General features: G+C 61.6%; 1 protein-coding gene across 2 annotated transcripts in view; it reads right to left on the bottom strand.

The window, feature by feature from the left end:
• Positions 1–12742: 12742 nt before the first annotated feature.
• Positions 12743–16548, bottom strand: part of ACSF3 (acyl-CoA synthetase family member 3) — a 54803-nt gene continuing 50997 nt past the window's right edge. For both annotated transcript variants that reach the window (XM_021705669.1, XM_021705668.1), the window contains one exon: positions 12743–15530. In XM_021705669.1, the coding sequence (XP_021561344.1) occupies positions 15362–15530 (169 nt within the window). In that variant the 3' untranslated portion in view covers positions 12743–15361. The remainder of the gene's footprint in view (positions 15531–16548) is intronic.

The following is a 16548-nucleotide window of genomic DNA, read 5'->3' as shown; positions in this document are numbered from 1 at the left end:
CGGGCTGAGAGCACGAGAGCACGGAGGGTGGGCCAGGGCGGGGCCTGCGCTGAGTGACAGCACGTGCGGCCCGGGGGCGGGGCGGACATGGCCAGAAACAGCCTGGGGGGCGGGACGTAGGGGTCAGGCCGCTGTCCTGGGAGGCAGAGCTCTCGGGGTCCAGCGGTGAGATGAGGAAGCCTGCCAGAAAAGCCGGCGGTGGGTGGGGGCTGGGCTAGGAGCCCGAGAGGACATCCATTCATTTTCCGTGTTGTTGCTCCCTGGATTCGCCAGTCTCACTCCTGCCTCTAGGCCTTTGCACTGGCTGTTCCCTCTACCTGCAGTGCTCTTCCCGGGGCTGCTCCCCGCACCCAGGCATGTTGCTGGCCGCCTTGAGGGCTCTGTCTAATGGCCACTCCTGACCACCTGTCAGACACAGCACCCGCCTGGCACCTGGCGCACCTGGCATCTTGGGTCGCACTCTCTCCCCGTTGATCCTCGGGGCCCGCGCAGAGGAAGTCCCGGCACAGACCCAGCGGGGGATCGGCCCTCCCCACCCAGTGGGAGCCCTTCCTTTCCTTCCTGCTCTGGTTTGCGGGGTGGCCTCCCATTAGGTGGGCAGACCAAGCACGCAGGAAGAGACGGTGGGGAGCGAAGAGCGGAGGAAGGACCCTGTGGGTGAGGTGCCTTCTGAGCGGGAGTGGGGAGTGTCCACGGAGCAGGCGCCGGGCCTCTGCTCTCCTGTCCAGGTCGTGGGGCGGTGGAGCAGGTGTGGCGCCATCTGCGCCCTTGGCCTGCTTGGCAGGAGGCCAGACTGCCTGCAGCAGGCTCTGGCAGCCACGGTCCCTGGCGCTCACTCCTCCAAGGTGGGGAGTTGGCGGGGAGCCCCTTCCGTCTCCAGGCTCTGAGGCCCCAGGCCTGGGGAGCAGCCCCTCAGGGCCACCGTCCTGCCTCTGAGGTTAGGGACCCTAAACGTGGGGGGGCAGCCCTCTGAAGGCTTTGGGTTTCTGCCTCCTGGGACTAGTGTAGTAAGGTAGAAGAGGGCAGGTGGCTGAGCCCCCCTGGTTAACCTCAGGCAGTCTAACCAAGGGCGAGGGACGTGGCCCTGTGAGACCCCTTCCTCTCTCCCTCTCTGCCCGCCCTTCCTCCCCGTTGCTCTTGGCCAATTGTCTCCCCACCCAACAATCTCTGGGGCGGGGAGGGTAAGCTAGGTCTGGTCACTGATGAGCCCCAGGTGCAGGGAAGGGCTGCTGGGAAGGGGTGTGGTCCCCAGGCTGGTGAGCAATCCTTCCTGCCCATCCCCCCCAGGGGCAGGGAGCGGGTGGCCCTACTCCTGGGTTCCAGTCCTAGCTTGACACCTTGCCATGTTGCTCTCTGCACCACCCTCGGTTTCCCCTTCTCTCCAAGGGAGGGGGTTGGGTTCCACGAGCATGGAGGTCTTGTCCAGGGCTGGTCCACCTCTGGCCAAAGGGCCAGTTCACTCTCCTTCCTAAAGGGGCACTGGCCCCTCCAGAAGAGCCCTCTAGTTTTCCCACAGGTGTGGGCCATCTTACCCTCTGGACTCTCTGTCTTCTGCACCCCATGTCTGCAGCTCTGACCCCCCACCCTGGGTCGCTCCCCTTCCCACAGCTCTGCACAGCCCCTTCGGGTGGGGCCCTTGGCGTTTGGTCGCCCTTGGGGAGCCATATCTTCTCCTCGACCCATGACCAGAACCCCGGCAAAGGCCAGGGCCGCTCCCATGCCCCGCCCCTGGGCAGCACCCCTCTGGGGGTGCCTCCTCTGCCTCCGGCAGCCAACACCTTGGCTTTGGCCTTCTGTTCTGTGACCAGGAGCACAACACTTGGGAGCCCACTGGGACGCCCGACCTGAAGATGTCCTTCCAGCCGCCAAGGGTGTGGGGAGCTTGCTCTGGGGGACAGACCAGGTCTCAGGGGCAGAGTGACTTGCCCGTCCCCGCTCGTACGCACTGAGCGTCTGCCTTGCTTCCTGCGAGGGGACTGCTGCCACGTCTACACCGGCCACAGCCCGGCAGGGGTTCCTGTGGTGTACAGATCCATTTTGCCGAAAACACCGCCCGGTGCGAACACAGCCCCTAGGGCTGCACCGAGGGGCACCTGCCCACCTGGGGCTCAGGCTGCCGCGGAGGGCGGGCACAGAGGGGAGGGGTCTGGAGGTGCTGAGGGAAGGAGGTGAGCTGACACCAGGTGTGGGCCCGGGCACAGGGCGGGTTCCTGGTGGACATGCCCTGGGAGCCTGTGGTCATCTGCGTGGCGACCCCTGGGGGGCAGCTGTGTGTGACGACAGTGAAGTGCTCCCAGGCGCCGTTCCCACCCCGCATGCGGTGGTCTCTTGGGGCCCCTCACTTTACAGGCAGGAACAGGGAGTCTGCAGGAGGCCAAGGTGACAGGTGGGTCCGGAGCCCAGGCCAACCCTTCAGCAGTGGGGCCTGGGCTGGGGGTCAGGAGAGAGGCTGCCCCCATGACCCCTTTCTGTCCTTCCACAGTTCCCACGCCCCAGGCTCCGGGGCTTTAGCGCTGAGAAAGTTCTGGGGGGGCTGCCCTCCCAGGGGAGTCTGAAAGCACCAACAAATCCTAAAGTGGAACATGGTGGAACAGCATAATGGGGAGTCCTCAAGGAGCCGGGCAAAGGTTGGCAAATGGGTGCAGAGTGTGGGGGGCTCCTCAAGCCCTGACCAGCCCCGGTGGCCTGGACGGGGAGTGCGGCCCTGCCGGGGGTTCCCATCCGTTGAATGTTGTCAGAAGGGACGGCAGCAGGGGTGGTGCCTGGGGCACGGGGCCTGGAGGAGAGGCTCCAGGGCGGGCTAGGCGGGGCTGGCCTGGGGAGGGCAGGGTGTCCCCGGCTGACCCAGGCTGCGCCTGCCCTCTGGTGGCCACAGGATGCACTGCAGATGGAGGCCGTCAGGTTTGGAGGGGGGCTTGCCTTTGTTCAGAAGCCCAATGACAATCCCCCAAACACACACCGAGTAGCCACTCCCAAACTGTGTTTAAAGTCTTGGATGCTCAAAAACCACAGACGGATGGCCACAGACAGCAGACAGAAGAGAGGCTGGGGGGGGCGGGCAGGGCGCCCCACGGGCCCTCGCTCCTGGTCTCCCTCCAGGGCTGTCCGGGGCCTCCAAGCCCCCAGCCGCTGGGGCTGCAGTCCTGCCCTGCCCACCAGCCGCCTGCCCTGCAGCTCCAATACGACAATGCAGATTCCGGCCAGGGAGCGGCCCGGGCCCCTGGACGTGGTTTCCTGTGTCCTTTAGGTGATAATCAGCCCTAGGGCCTGGGTGGGGGTGGGTCAGGGTGGCCAGGGAAGCCTGGTGTGCTCGCGGCTCCTGCCACCCCCTGGCACCAGCAGGGGGCAGCGTGGCTCCAGGGATGCCCTGGCCGAGGTGGCGGGGAGAGCGGGCTGGTCCTCCCACTTCTGGCCCACAGCTCGTCCCAGGTCTGCGCTCAGGGGCCAGGTGGGTGCGGTGATGGGTCCTTCTCGCCCCCACGCTGGACACGCCTGTCCCTCCCCCAGGCTTCTCTGGAAATGGAGCCCCAAGGTGACCCTGCATCCCCTCACCCCTCCCAGGACAAAGGGACCCCAGCATGGAGTCCTCGGCCTTCTTGCTCTCCCAGGAGGGATGAGGGAGTGCGGGCCATAGGGTCAGCACAGATTCCTGCCATGTCCACCCCAGAGACGGCCTTGGGCTGCCAGCCCCTCACCCACCCCTGGCTGGGCCCAGAGCAGCTTGTCTGAGGTTTTGCCTGGTGGCGGCCATAGGAGCCTGGACTCCTCCCTGTGGCTGGCCCGAATGTGCTGGGGCAGCCAGCCCAGCAAGGGCTCTGGGGCATGGCCTCTGTCACCCACCAGAGCCCCTAGCTCCAGAGGTCAGCCCAGGAGTGCTCAGGGGAACACCCTGGTCACAGTGATGGGGGCACAGAGACAGGCCAGAGAAAAGAGATCACCAGACGCAGATGGTCAAGTTTTAAAGGAATTTGTAAGCTGTTTGCAGAAGGCCAGTTCTTATGGAAAAACTCACTCCAATAAAAACTCACCAAGACAGGCCGGGGGCCCATGCTCCCCAAGACCCTAGGGCAGGTGAGTAGACCCCCCAATTCTGCTCATTCAGTCTCAGTGCTGAGGACCCAGGAGAGGGCACGGTGTGGGCAGGTGCCCTCTGAGCTGGGCAGGAAGGCGTGGGAGGCCAGGACGGGGAGTGCAAGCCGGAGACGCCTGGTGAAGCGCATGGGGGGCAAGGCGGTGTGAGACGCCTCTCAGGGCAGGTGCACCAGGCTGGGCCTCCTTCCCCAGTGTCTTCACCCCCAGATGGCCTGGCTGGTGGTCTGTGCCCGGTGGCGCTGGGGGTAATTGGCCTGGTTTTGGCACAGGGAGCAGGGAGCAGGGAGCAGAGGGGACGTCCTCAAGGAGGGACCTGGAGGGTGCACCCATCGGGGTCTCGAGGAGCCTGAGGTTAAGCCCCATTTCTTCGGAGTTGCCTCAGTGAGTCTGTTTCCTGGCCAGTTCGCGGGGGCCCTGAGTGCGGTGCACACACACCCCTGGGTGCAGGCCCCGGGCTGCAGAGGGTCCCCACCTGCAAGAAGCTGGAGGGATGAGCTCCAGGCCAATGAGGACACCCAATGGCTGGTCCTTCCCGGCCAGGAGGCAGGGAGGCGGGGCCGTCCCCTGGGCCCTGTGGGCTGCCTGCGGGGCTGCAGGCCGTGCCCAAGTCCCGGTGGTCACCCGTCCCCCCTCATCTATCTCAGCCTTCTGTGCACGCGGCCCAGAGAAGCTGCCAGCAGAGCTGCCTGTCGGCCCCTCCTCAGTCCGGGTGGGAGAGAGGAGGGCGGGGAGGGGGTCGCTGGGCCAGCTCAGTCAGCACCGCCCCCGCGGTCCCCCAGCCCAGTCCACTCAGCCAGCCCTGGCACCACCGTCCTCCGATCAATATGAGTGGACTGGTGACAAATGCGGGAGTGGAGAATCCCAACAACTGGATGAATCACATGGACGATCATTCAGATGAAACCCGCCGTGGGAACAGGGTCCCTGTGGTCTGCTGGCACGTTTCATCTCGCCCTTCGTTTGGGCGCCTCTGGAGCTGGGGGCTCATGCGGGCAGTGCGGCCACAGGGGCTGTGCCGATGGGCAGGAGTTTCCCACGCCAGTGACAGGGCCTACGAGACAGATGCGGGGCCACGGCCCTTCCCGTCGGAACTTCTCCTCCAGACGGATGGGCTCGGGGCAGAAGGGCCAGGTTGGTGCAAGAGGGGGTGCCCGGCACGGGAGCCCCCACCACGCCCAGGATTGCAGGCTGCTGGGCAAGAGGCCGGGGCCACACCCGGTGAGTGGCCTCCCTGCCTCTTGGAGAGAGTCAGCACGTTTCAGCCGTTCTCCGTGGTGCCAATGCCCCCTGCTCTCTCCCAGATGTGGGGGCCTGTGTGCATCTGTACAGGAGAAGTACCCCGACCCCGGCTCCCCTCACTCAGAGGCTCTGGTGGATGTCCAGGCTTGCCCAATGGTCAGTTCACGCTCACCCTCCCCTCTCCCCATCCCACCGGTTCCTCCCCTGTACTCTCCATTCAGGCTGCTGAGCTGGAAACCCTAGAACATTCCAGACTCCTCCTCCTCCAACTCCCATACTCAGCATCCCCAAGTTAGCATGCACCTCCTGTCCTTTGGCCCTTCTGGCCCTCCTGTGATCCCGCCCCTGCCCCAGGCCCTCGGGGCTCTAAACTGGGCACCTGGCTTACTCCCAGCACCTTCCTCGGTTCCAGAGAGGCCCCAGGTTTCATTTCAGGCCACCACTCTGCCCCACTGCAGGTGTCCTGCCCTCCCCAGGCAAGGAGGCATGTGGCCAGCCAGGGTCTAGTAGCTCATCCCCCTGAGTGAGTCTCTTGGGGGCAGGACCGTACCCGGACTAGTTAAGTTTAACGAGTGACCACATCTGACACATAGGCCTCGGCCCCAGGTGCATAAGGAGGGGACTTCCACAGATGCAGATTATGACTTTGCAGAAGTGCCGAGTCTCCTGGGACGCTCTCCCCTTCGGGGGATGGTCTAAACGTCGGTGGACGGCCTGTGGGCAGACGTGCCTTCACCTGGAGGCTGACCCGGTCCTCGGCCTCTCCCTGGCCAGTGGCTCCGTTCCTGCCTGGAACGAAGTCATGGGTGGTGGCCCAAGGTCTGTGGCTATTGAGAGAAGCAAGATTCAGAACTCTCTAGAGAGCTTGCCCCACTAGCTGCTTCAACAAGATAAACCGAGGCCTCTGCTGAGCTCTGGGCATGTCAGCTAGGGTGCTGAGGGTCCGGCTTGGCTCCTCTCTGCACAGAAGTGGGGCTGACTTTAGTGACCCCAGTGCAGGTGAGCCGAGCGCACTCCAGTGTAGGTCTCTACCTAAAGAGGAGCATCTCTGTCCGCGGGGCTCTCCAGCAACAGGGAGGACATAGGAGCCAGAGCTGCTCATCTGAGCAAGGCTCACACTCGCTGGGGGTCTCCATTGTGGACATGCACCATAATGTCAAGGACAAAGAAAACCTTAACAGCACCAGAAAAAAAAAGGGCCCATGACCTCGGAAGAGATGGAGGCCCAAGGTGCCAGAAGCTGAGGCGCGGAGAAGTGTCGTCCCATAACCAGGCAGCCCGTCATTTAAAAGTGAGGACAAAACACTCAGATACGTGGAGGCGAAGCGGGCTGACCTCAGAGATGCTTACAAAAACAACAGTCGTAGAGCATTATTTATTTCAAGGAAATTTGCTGAGCCCAAAAATTGAGAAAATGTCACTAAATTTATCCACTGACTGTAAAAACAAAGCCTATTAATTTTGTTTCCAAAGCAAAACAAGGCTGAAACTCTAGAGGCAGGTATCAGGATCATAGCGGGGCAGGGAGGAAGCTTACATGCCGGCCACAGGGTCCACATACTCTACAACTATAAACTTGGCTGGAAAAAGAACTATAAGTGTTATAGTCTGCTTTTGAAAATTTAAGGGTACTCAACAGAAATTCAGTATTTATTTATTTATTTACTTATTTCCTTATTTATTATTTTAAGTCATCTCCATGCCCAACATGGAGCTCGACCTCATGACCCTGAGATCAAGAGTGGCACGCTCCACCAACGGAGCCAGACAGGCACCCCAGAAATTTAATTTACAATTTCCAAATAAGCAACGAGAAAAAAAATAGAGAAGGTCATTAAAACAACAAAAAGAAGGCAAAACAAACCAAAAATCCGTAAGGTGGTAGGCAGAAAATGCAAATTGAGATTGTAGAAATAAGTTCATCAATCATCACAATAAATGGACTAAATTCAGTGACTCAATGACAGGTTATCCACTGGATTTACAGGCGTGGGCTCCGCTTGTCCCAGAAGACACACCTGAAACCACATGGACAGCGAAGTCACGGCACCAGCATAAGTGGTCTGAACACACACCCCCGACAGGCGAAGAGCAAGATTTCTCAGAAAAAGAAAACTGAAGGAAAAAACATGAATAGGGATAGAACTGCTAACCAACAAGTCACCAGAATTTTATAATAATCGTGAATAAACGGGCCAAAGAACATAGCGTTGAGACACACGAAGGAAAGACGAACAAGTCCGTCATGTGGAGATTTTAACGGGCTGCTTCCTGGGGCACAAGGGTGACCCCAAGGAGATCCCGAGGCGACCATACCGTCACGTGTTCAACACTTGGCCATGTACGGGGCATGAAAGGCGCCTTGGGTTTCTAAGAGCTGGGCCCACAGGCCTGTGTGCTCAGGATGCCGGGAGAGCAGGTGGAACGTGGGGGGCTGACAGGTGCTCCCAAGTAACTCATGGATGAAGAGATTAAGTCAAAGCAGACACGACCACAGTTTGGAACCGGAAGTGCCACGTAACAAAGCGTGATGACACCTAAGCCCCGGGACGTATTTACAGGAACCAGCCGACGGCAGCCGGCCGGGGGGCCAGCCGAAGCCGCGAGGAGAGGGCCTCAGGCAGCCCCCAGGAGGCAGGAGAGGAGGGTGACGGCGGACGTTACCAGCGCAAAAGAAACCACGGTGAGGATGAGCGAACAGAAGGAAAAGGGACACAGACAAACTCTGGGAACATCAACCAGGGAGACGCGCAGTGCTGTGAGGGACAGGGCATGACAAGTCCCGCATCGGGCTCCCTGCTCCGCGGGGAGTCTGCTTCTTCCTCTCCTTCTCTCTCACTATCTCTGTTTCTCTCCCTCAAATAAATAAGTAAAAAATCTTAAAAAACAGATTTTATTCATTTGAGAGAGTGTGCACAATGCACGAGTGGAGGGGGGCAGAGGGACAGAGAATCTCACGCAGACTCTGAGCTGAATGCAGAGCCCGACGCGGAGCTCGATCCCACCACCCTGAGACCGCAAGCTGAGCTCAGTCAGGCGCTTGACTGACTGAGCCCCCGGGGACCTCTCCAATAAGGTTTTTTTTTTTTTTTAAAGGAACTTAAAGCTGGTCTTAAAATTCAGATGGAAGAGCAGAGGGCCAAGAACAGCCAAGACTCTCCTGAAGAAGTACGTGGGAGCAGAGCCGCAGCTTACGGACAGGGTGGAGTTCGGGCACAGCCTGGAGCTGGCACACCTGGGTGCTGGGCAGAGCGGAGGCCACGTGAGTTCCGTGGACAGATGGAAACACCAGCCATTCCACACGGAAAAAATCAGGGCCTTTCACACTACGTGTGAAAATAATTTCCAATGAATTAAGGGCTTACAGGAACAAAGCAAAGCTTTGTAACTTTAGACGAACATATGGGAAAATGTATTTAAGAACTTGGGGTAGGAAAGGATTTTTTATTTTTATTATTTTTTAAAGATTTTATTCATTCATTTGAGAGAGAATGAGAGTGAGAAAGAGAGAGCACATGAGAGCAGGGAGGGTCAGAGGGAGAAGCAGACTCCCCGCTGAGCAGGGAGCCCGATGCGGGACTCGATCCCGGGACTCCAGGATCATGACCCCAGCTGAAGACAGTCGCTTAACCGACTGAGCCACCCAGGCGCCCTAAGAAAGGATTTTTTAGAAAAGAAAAACAAGCCATAAAGAAGATGAATGCATTTAAACACATTAAAATTTAAAATTCTTCACATCAATAGATACCATTAAACAAAATAAAAGGCAAGCCACATAACCAAGGCGTAATCAAGAAAATTACCAACCAAATAGGAAATAGGCAAAGAACACGAACAGGGAATTCACAGAACAAAACCTCAAATGGTCAGTAAATGTATTCAAAATATTCCACCTAAGCAGCAACTAGGGGAATGCAAATTAAAATAAAGAGATCCTATTTCACATCCAGCACCGTGGCAAAGACTGAAAGTCTGTCCGTCCGTGTTGCCTGGAGGTGAGAGACAGTGTCTTGTCTGTTGGAGGCAGTCTACACGGTATGGCCTTTTTGGGAAGAGGCCCATGGCAGTGACCATGCAATCCCAAGGTGACACGTGGGAGCGGGCGGGCCTCTGCGCGGCGACTCAGAGCTTAGGTCCGCAAACACAGCAAGCTGCTGCAGAGCATGAGGTCGGCGGCAGATCTGTGTCAGCTCTGAAACACGGGAGGAGCACCTGCCAGGGGCCCCACTCAGCTCCTGGCGGGGTGGGCTGGGGTGGAGGGGCTGCTGCTGTTCCTTCCTGGACAGGACAGGAGGCAAGTCCCGCAGGAGGCCCAGACCTGCCAGGCTGGGGGACATGGCCCCGGCCAGTCTTCTTTCTTCTGCTCTCAATGTTTAAAACGATTTAAAAAAATGTTCTTGATCCAGTGCGAATAGATTTCACCGATCTGGGGTGGGAGAAGCTGGGGTCCACGTGCAGGCTGCTTAGGGAGGACGGGGTCCCAGGCTGGAGCCTCTCACCTCCTGCTGCTGGCTCCCAGCACGCCTCTCAGCTCTCTGATCCTGCTCTGGCCCTCACTGGCCGCCGGGGGCCCAGGGGCAGCTGACACCTGGCAGGTGGCTACAGGGCCCAGATCTGTGTTGTGTGCAGACATTTGTGTGCGTGCATCTGTGTGCATGTATCCGTGTGTGCACGCACGTCTGCTCAGGTGCATGTCTGTATGTCCACACGCCCGCAGCGTGCACGTCCATCCGGCTGGTGCAGTGTGACATCTTCTAAGAAGTGGCTCTTCCCCGTTGAGGCAGGCGCTAACGGGAGTGTCACGGACGCGGTAGGGACGCGGCTGCTTGTTGCTGCTGTCGTTTCGATGGTTTTACTGCGTGCTGGTGGGCTGCCAGGCTGGAATGAAGCTGACTGACGGCCTAACGGCCTGTAGCCGCTACGGAGTAACTGAACGGCTGTGTCTACGAGCAGACGGTGAGCGGATGACGTGCGCCGCAAGCTGATGACAGGTACTGCCTGGGCGGGCTCAAGCCTGGGAGGGGCCGGGCCAGCCCGTGAAGGAGCGTGCAGACGTGCGGGCCGCACATGGGGAGGTCACACCCAGAAGTGGGCACGGAAGCTCGCAGAGTTGCCCGTACATACATGTGCGTGGGGACGCCCAGCCCCACGTGCACGTGCTCAGCCCCTTACACCCGTGTGTGCAGTGTGCCTGTGTGCACACTTCACACACCCGCGGGAGCCTCCATGCGCCAGCAGATGCAGAGGGATGGAGCCTTTGGGAAGGGCCGAGTTCGGCCGGCCCCCTGCCCCAGCACCACGCGGAGGGGCTGCATGGTCTCAGGGGAGACCAGGTCAGGTGGGAGCTGCCCTCCTGGTATCTGCTCTGTGCTTTGCCGTGGTCACGTTGCAGGAAGGGCCCTACCCCTGTGATGCGGCCTGGGCCCCCGCCATCCCAAGCTCGTGTTCCTGCACCCCGGGTTCTGGGGCTGGACCCCGAATGAAGGACCTGGAAGACCCACCTGTTCAGGGCGGAGGGCTAAGCAGGAAACCCCCTTGCCAAGCCTGTGGCCTGCGCCAGGCATAAGGAGGGACCTTCAGGAATGTGATTTCCACTAAATCCTTCTGCCCTCAAGCCCTGGCCGCCCACCGAGCTGCTTTCCCCACGGAAATGTCCCCAACCCGAGACCCAGAAGAGGGAAGGGAAGCGCGATTGCTGGGAGGTGTTGGAAGGGGAGTGCAAGGACAGAATTGGGGCCTCCCGTCCTGGCGGAGTGATGGTGTCCACAGGGATGAGCCGGCCGGCCCCCACATGCCCTGCTGGAGACCTCTGCCCCAACCCTTCCATTCCTGTGCCAGACCCGCTTCCAACATTCTGCGTCTCGCACGGTCATGGTGACGGGGTGTGGAGGGGCTGAGTCCTCAGGACGTTGGCTGGGAGAGGAGTCCGTACAGAGGCTGCGGGACAGGGTCCGAGAGCACCTCCAGCGGCCCCTTCCTTCCTCTTAGAACACCAGCGGAGGGGAGACTGGTGGACAGACACAGGCAGGAAGGAGGCCACTGGGAGAGCCACTGCATCCTGGAGGCCGGACACACCCTCACCCCTCGGGCTGGAGGTCGGAAGACCGGCCAGGCCTCCTGGGCCAGGCTCACAGCATCACAGGCTACTTCCTTCTGGAGGCTCCGGGGGAGCATCCGTTTCCTCGTCCTTCCGGGCTTCTCCAGGCACCCACGGCCCCTCCCTCCACCGTCCAGGCCGGCAACGGCCAGTCGAGTGTCCCCTTGTCCCTCTGGCTCTGGCCCCCCGGCCATGTCCACGGTCAGGGCCCCGCGGTGACCCTCGTCCCTCTGGCTCTGGCCCCCCGGCCATGTCCACGGTCAGGGCCCCGCGGTGACCCTCATCCCTCTGGCTCTGGCCCCCCCGGTCACTGTCCACGGTCAGGGCCCTGCGGTGACCCTTGTCCCTCTGGCTCTGGCCCCCCGGCCATGTCCACGGTCAGGGCCCCGCGGTGACCCTCGTCCCTTTGGCTCTGGCCCCCGGGGGACAGCCCTGCTGCTGCAGCTCCAGGGTGCCCACCAGGTCTGCAGAGACCCAGCCCAAACCCTTCGCCTTGGCACGCCCTGTGCCGGCCTCCTACCCGCCTGCTGTCAAAGCTGATCCCAGCTCCTGGCTGCCCGGCTCCTCCCGCAGGTCCCAGGGACACATGGGCATCCCGGGGCCCCACCTCCTGACCGGGCTGCCGTGCCCTCCTGCCCAGACCACCGTGCTCATGCCCTCTGTCACATGCCTGTGGGCAGCCCCACTGTTCAGCTGCTTTGTCGTCTGACCTCACTCCTCAGACACAGTGTGTGTTGCACCCGGACTCCCTCTTCCTGGCACCCTGGACGGTCGCTCACCAAATGGCCCCGTGTGCTGGGCACCCCTCCTGGGCTATCTGTCCAGAGGCCTGGCGGCAGGAACATGGCCAGTGGGGACCTGAGTGGGGCCACCGCCCTCCTCTTCCTCCTACTCAGGGGGTGCAACCCCCTCGACCTCGTGGCACAGGGTCCCGGGCCGTCGTCTGCCCTGTGGCTGTCCATCTACCCATATCCGTGCCTTCACTGCAATTCTCCTCCAGGGACGTGTCCTGTGTAGTTGCGGCTGCGTTATGAATGCGGGCATCATAATCCGATATTGATCTATTTGGTGAGCTCAGAGTTCACTGCGTTGTTCGTGTTTTAACAAAGGACACGCTGTCCCCTGCAGGCAGGATGAAGGGCTGCTCTGACCTCTGGGGAACTCTGGGGAATACTGGCCCCAGAGAGCACAGCAGGGCAGGGCGCCGGGGTCCCCGCGGAGTGTGTGCAGCTTGGGCTCCGGAGGTTCCAGAAGGGCCGCCCAGCAGCCACGGCCGTGCACACAGGACTGCGGCCCTGAGCAACCGACCAGAGACGCAGGGTCCACGAGGACAAAGACGGCCCCACTGCGGCTGCCGAGGACACGGGGGGACGCGAACCAGGTGTCTGGCGGCCCAGGGCAGGGGAGGGGCAGCAGGGAGAGGTGGGCAGGGGACGGCGCAGTCACCAGGGGCCCCAGAGGCGAGGTCACAACCAGGTCAGGGCCACACTAAGAACTAGAACCACAGTTTTCAAATCCACTTTTAGGGCTTGAATCTTTTTCAAAGACCTTTTTATGTAGAAACCCAACATAAAACAGAAAAGGAGCTGGAGTTTTAGAGCATGAGCTGATTCCGGGGGTTCTCGAAGTAACTTATGACCCGGCCTGCTCAGCCCAGGGGCTGGGGGGCACCGCAGGTACGGTGTAGGTGTGGGCGTGGTGCGTGCCCCCCGCGGCGGCTGCTTCCACCCGTCAGACGCTGCTCTGTTTTCCACAGAGATGCTCTCCAACAAACAGGAGCACAGCCTGTCTCCAACACCCCTCCCCCGACGGGGACGCCAGGCTTCGCGCACCAGGACCTGGTTCTCGGCGCCGCCCGGCCTCAGCGGGCCCCGGAGCACTCGCACCACTTCCTCCCTTGGGGGCACCTGGCTCCCGCCCTGGGCTGCGAGGGGAGGACGTGTCCCAGCCTCACCTGTGGTGGCCGGGGCCAGGGTGGCAGGCGGCTCTGCACACGGACACGCCTGGAGTCCAGTCCCCGGGCCCTCGTGGGGACTCAGCCCCCACCCGACACAAGGAGCATCTGTCCTGACCCTGAGGGCCCAGCACCAAGAACTCCTGGCCGGGTGTCCATCCTGGGAGGAAGGTTCCAGGGGAGGCCCAGGGCACAGAGGGGAGACACGGAGGATCCGAACATGGACACCGGCGACCGTGGGCTGGCTGTGGGCCTGGGTGAGTCCCTGACCTTCGGGGACCCTGCGCTGTTGACCTGGCACTAGAGTGTTAGACATGAGGCCAGCGTGCCTGCCACTGAGTGGACATGGAGGTGGTCGGTGGGCGCATGGCAGCCCGACCTGTGCTGACCCTCGGCTGCCCCAGTCCCACCATCAGCCTCAGTGCTGTCTGGCACAGCCCGTGGACGAGCTGGGTGGCCAGGAGGTCTTAGGTGGGGGCCATGCTGGGGTCTCCACCTCCATGGACTGGGCTCCCAAGGAAGCAAAGCCCTCAGTCCTTGGTCAGAGCCAGAAAGGCCAGCTTCATGACACGAATAGGGAAACTGAGGCGGAAACGAGGCTGCCCATGTGGGGGTGGACCTCCACCGTCTGGACGCACCAGGCGTGCAGGCGGCCTCCCCTCTGCTCCCAGCAGGCACCCTGCCAGGCATGCTGGACCTGCCCACTGCCTTCAATAGGCTCCAACCCAGGGTGGCCGACACCCCTGCAGGAGCCCCTCCAGGGGGACCAAAGGCACCAACGGGCCGCTGACCAAGCTGCCAACGGCCAGCTCCCGGGGCACCTGCTCCTGGCTCTACTTGGGGAGTGGAGTGCAGGACGGCATGAGGCTGTCCAGCCAAGGGTCGTGCCCTCAGGGAACCGGCATGTGTGTGTGTGGATGCGAGGCAGTCCGAGCCCAGGGGGAACCTTCTGGAAGCCTCATGACGCAGCAAGTGGGGCTGCATTCTGTGTCCTTAGAGGCACATGTTCCAAAGACAAATCAACGTCCTTCTGTGGTCTCCTTCGTCAAAGAGGACTATTAGTTTTTGAAAGTACTTGATATAAATCGTAGCATAAACCAAATAATTATGTAAACATTTTTGGGAATCAAAATGTTCAGTATTAAGACAGATACAGTGTCAAATCAGTGGGATTAAGTGAAGACCCCGCAGGGCTCAATCTGATTCTCCCCAGTGGCACGTGGCTCCCTAGTTACCACAAGGGAAGACCATGGACAGCCGGAAGCCTGGTCATGCGGTGTCGGGTGTGATGCTGAGGGCCGTCGCCCCGAGAAGAGCCGGATGGTGGGCAGCCTGCTCGGGAGATGGTGGCCCGAGTGTGTGTCCCAGCCTCAGGCAGGAGGATCGTGGGCTCGTCCCCCCGGAGAAAACACCACGCCTGGGGTCAGGCCACACACAGGGCAGGGGTGGGGGGTGGTTAGGTGAATGGGCCCCGTGGGGCCTGGAGGGAGCGGCACAGAGAGACGGGGCAAGGGTCAAGGCTGAGCGGCGGCAAGGCCCTCGGTGGTAGCCACAGCCACCGCAGGGACAGGGGCCGCATGGCCGCAGGGCCGCAGACACAGACCACCTGGCTTATCCGTCACAGGAGCCTGCCAGGCCCTGGCCTAGAAGGTTCCTGTGGGGCCACACGTCCCCCGGGGGGGCCACACAGGCAGCCCCAGGCCGTGGGATGCGTACACGCATGGGGCTGTTTGCCCAGTGTGCATGTGCAGACCCCGGGCAATGCTTGTGTTCTCTGCGAGACGTTACTGAGTTTTGCTGGGAGACCTGCTGCCTGGGGGGATGCTGGTGGGCACCGTGGGGGCCCGTGTGGCACCAGCGTGGGTGTGGAGGTGGGGACGGAGCAGAGGTCCGTCTGAAAACCAGCTTGGGGCTGAGCAGGCCTCGCCCTGGGACCTCCCTTCTGTCGGCCCCAGCTCGGTCCCCTCTGAGGTAGGGCTCTAGTTTACAGAGGATGCCAGCTCACTGGTGCCTGGCCTAGGGGCACCCTGGTTGCCCGGGTAGAACTGCCTGACGAGGTCCCTCTTGTTGATCTTCCCCATCTGGTTCCGCGGGATCTCCTCCACCAGCAGGAACTCCGAGGGCACAGCATACGGGGCCAGGACGCCCCTGCGGAGACAAGCAGGGTCTGAGCGGCAGGAACTTGGGGCCCGGACGGCCCCCTCCCCATGGGACAGGCAGCCTGGTCCCCCAGGGCCCAAAGCCCAACCATATCTGGTGCCTGCCCCGGGAGGGCATCTCTGCTGTGACTGCGAACCCGGAGATGCCACGGCCCATGTTCCAGGCCCACCCGTGGGCAGAGGACAAACCCTCCTCCGGGCCAGGCCTCCCAGAGCCGGGAGGAGCAGGTCCCACTCTCGGCTGGCTGTCACGACAGCAGGCCACAGCCAGATGGGTGGAGCAGGCAGGTGGGTAGGGCCAGGGGACCCTTGCAGAGCCCTGGGCATGGCAGCCATGGCCACGTGGGCTGGGGCCGCGCTCCGGGCAGAGCTCTGTGATAAGCAGTGGGAGGGGCTGGTCTGTGGGTCCGAGAGCTGCCCTGCCTCCCGCACTCCCACGAGGAGCCCCCATTAGATGGTGCGTTCTCCCGTGAGGGGCCACGTGGATGGGTCCTGCCACCCACAGGCTCTACTCAGAAACTCCTCCTTGGGCAGCAGGCACTGGTTCTCTCCTGAGGCCCTGTCCAAGCCACCCGCCCCTTGCCCTCTGACAGCTGCACATGGGGCCACATCCCCTTTGTAAGGAGAGCACAGCGTGCCACCAGGCAGGGGTGTGCCCGGGGCCAGGAGGGCGTGTGTGGCCCTCTGGGCTGCAAGCTGTGGGGGCAAGCTCAGCCACTGCGGAGGTATCGTGGTGAGCTCATGACACCCCACTGAACGCACCATCACCTTGGGGCGGCTCGTGCTGAAAGCAGCCAGCCGCAGGCCAGCACGGGGCAGCTGGGGGTGCAGGTGAAGGCTTGTGAGGGGAGAGGGTGTCCCACCTACGGTCCTGGCAGCTGTGAGAGATGGCCGGCAGCCCACAAGGGTAGGACTGGGCTGGGTTTTGCTGGAACAAGCCACCAGGACTGTGCAAGGGACTCTGGCAGCATGGCGGGGCGGCGAGCCCGAGGCCCGATCAAGGAACG

The sequence above is a fragment of the Neomonachus schauinslandi genome, chromosome 16 (genome assembly GCF_002201575.2).
Source record: "Neomonachus schauinslandi chromosome 16, ASM220157v2, whole genome shotgun sequence".
NCBI classification, from domain to species: domain Eukaryota; kingdom Metazoa; phylum Chordata; class Mammalia; order Carnivora; family Phocidae; genus Neomonachus; species Neomonachus schauinslandi.
This window is presented reverse-complemented; position numbering and strand designations above follow the sequence as displayed.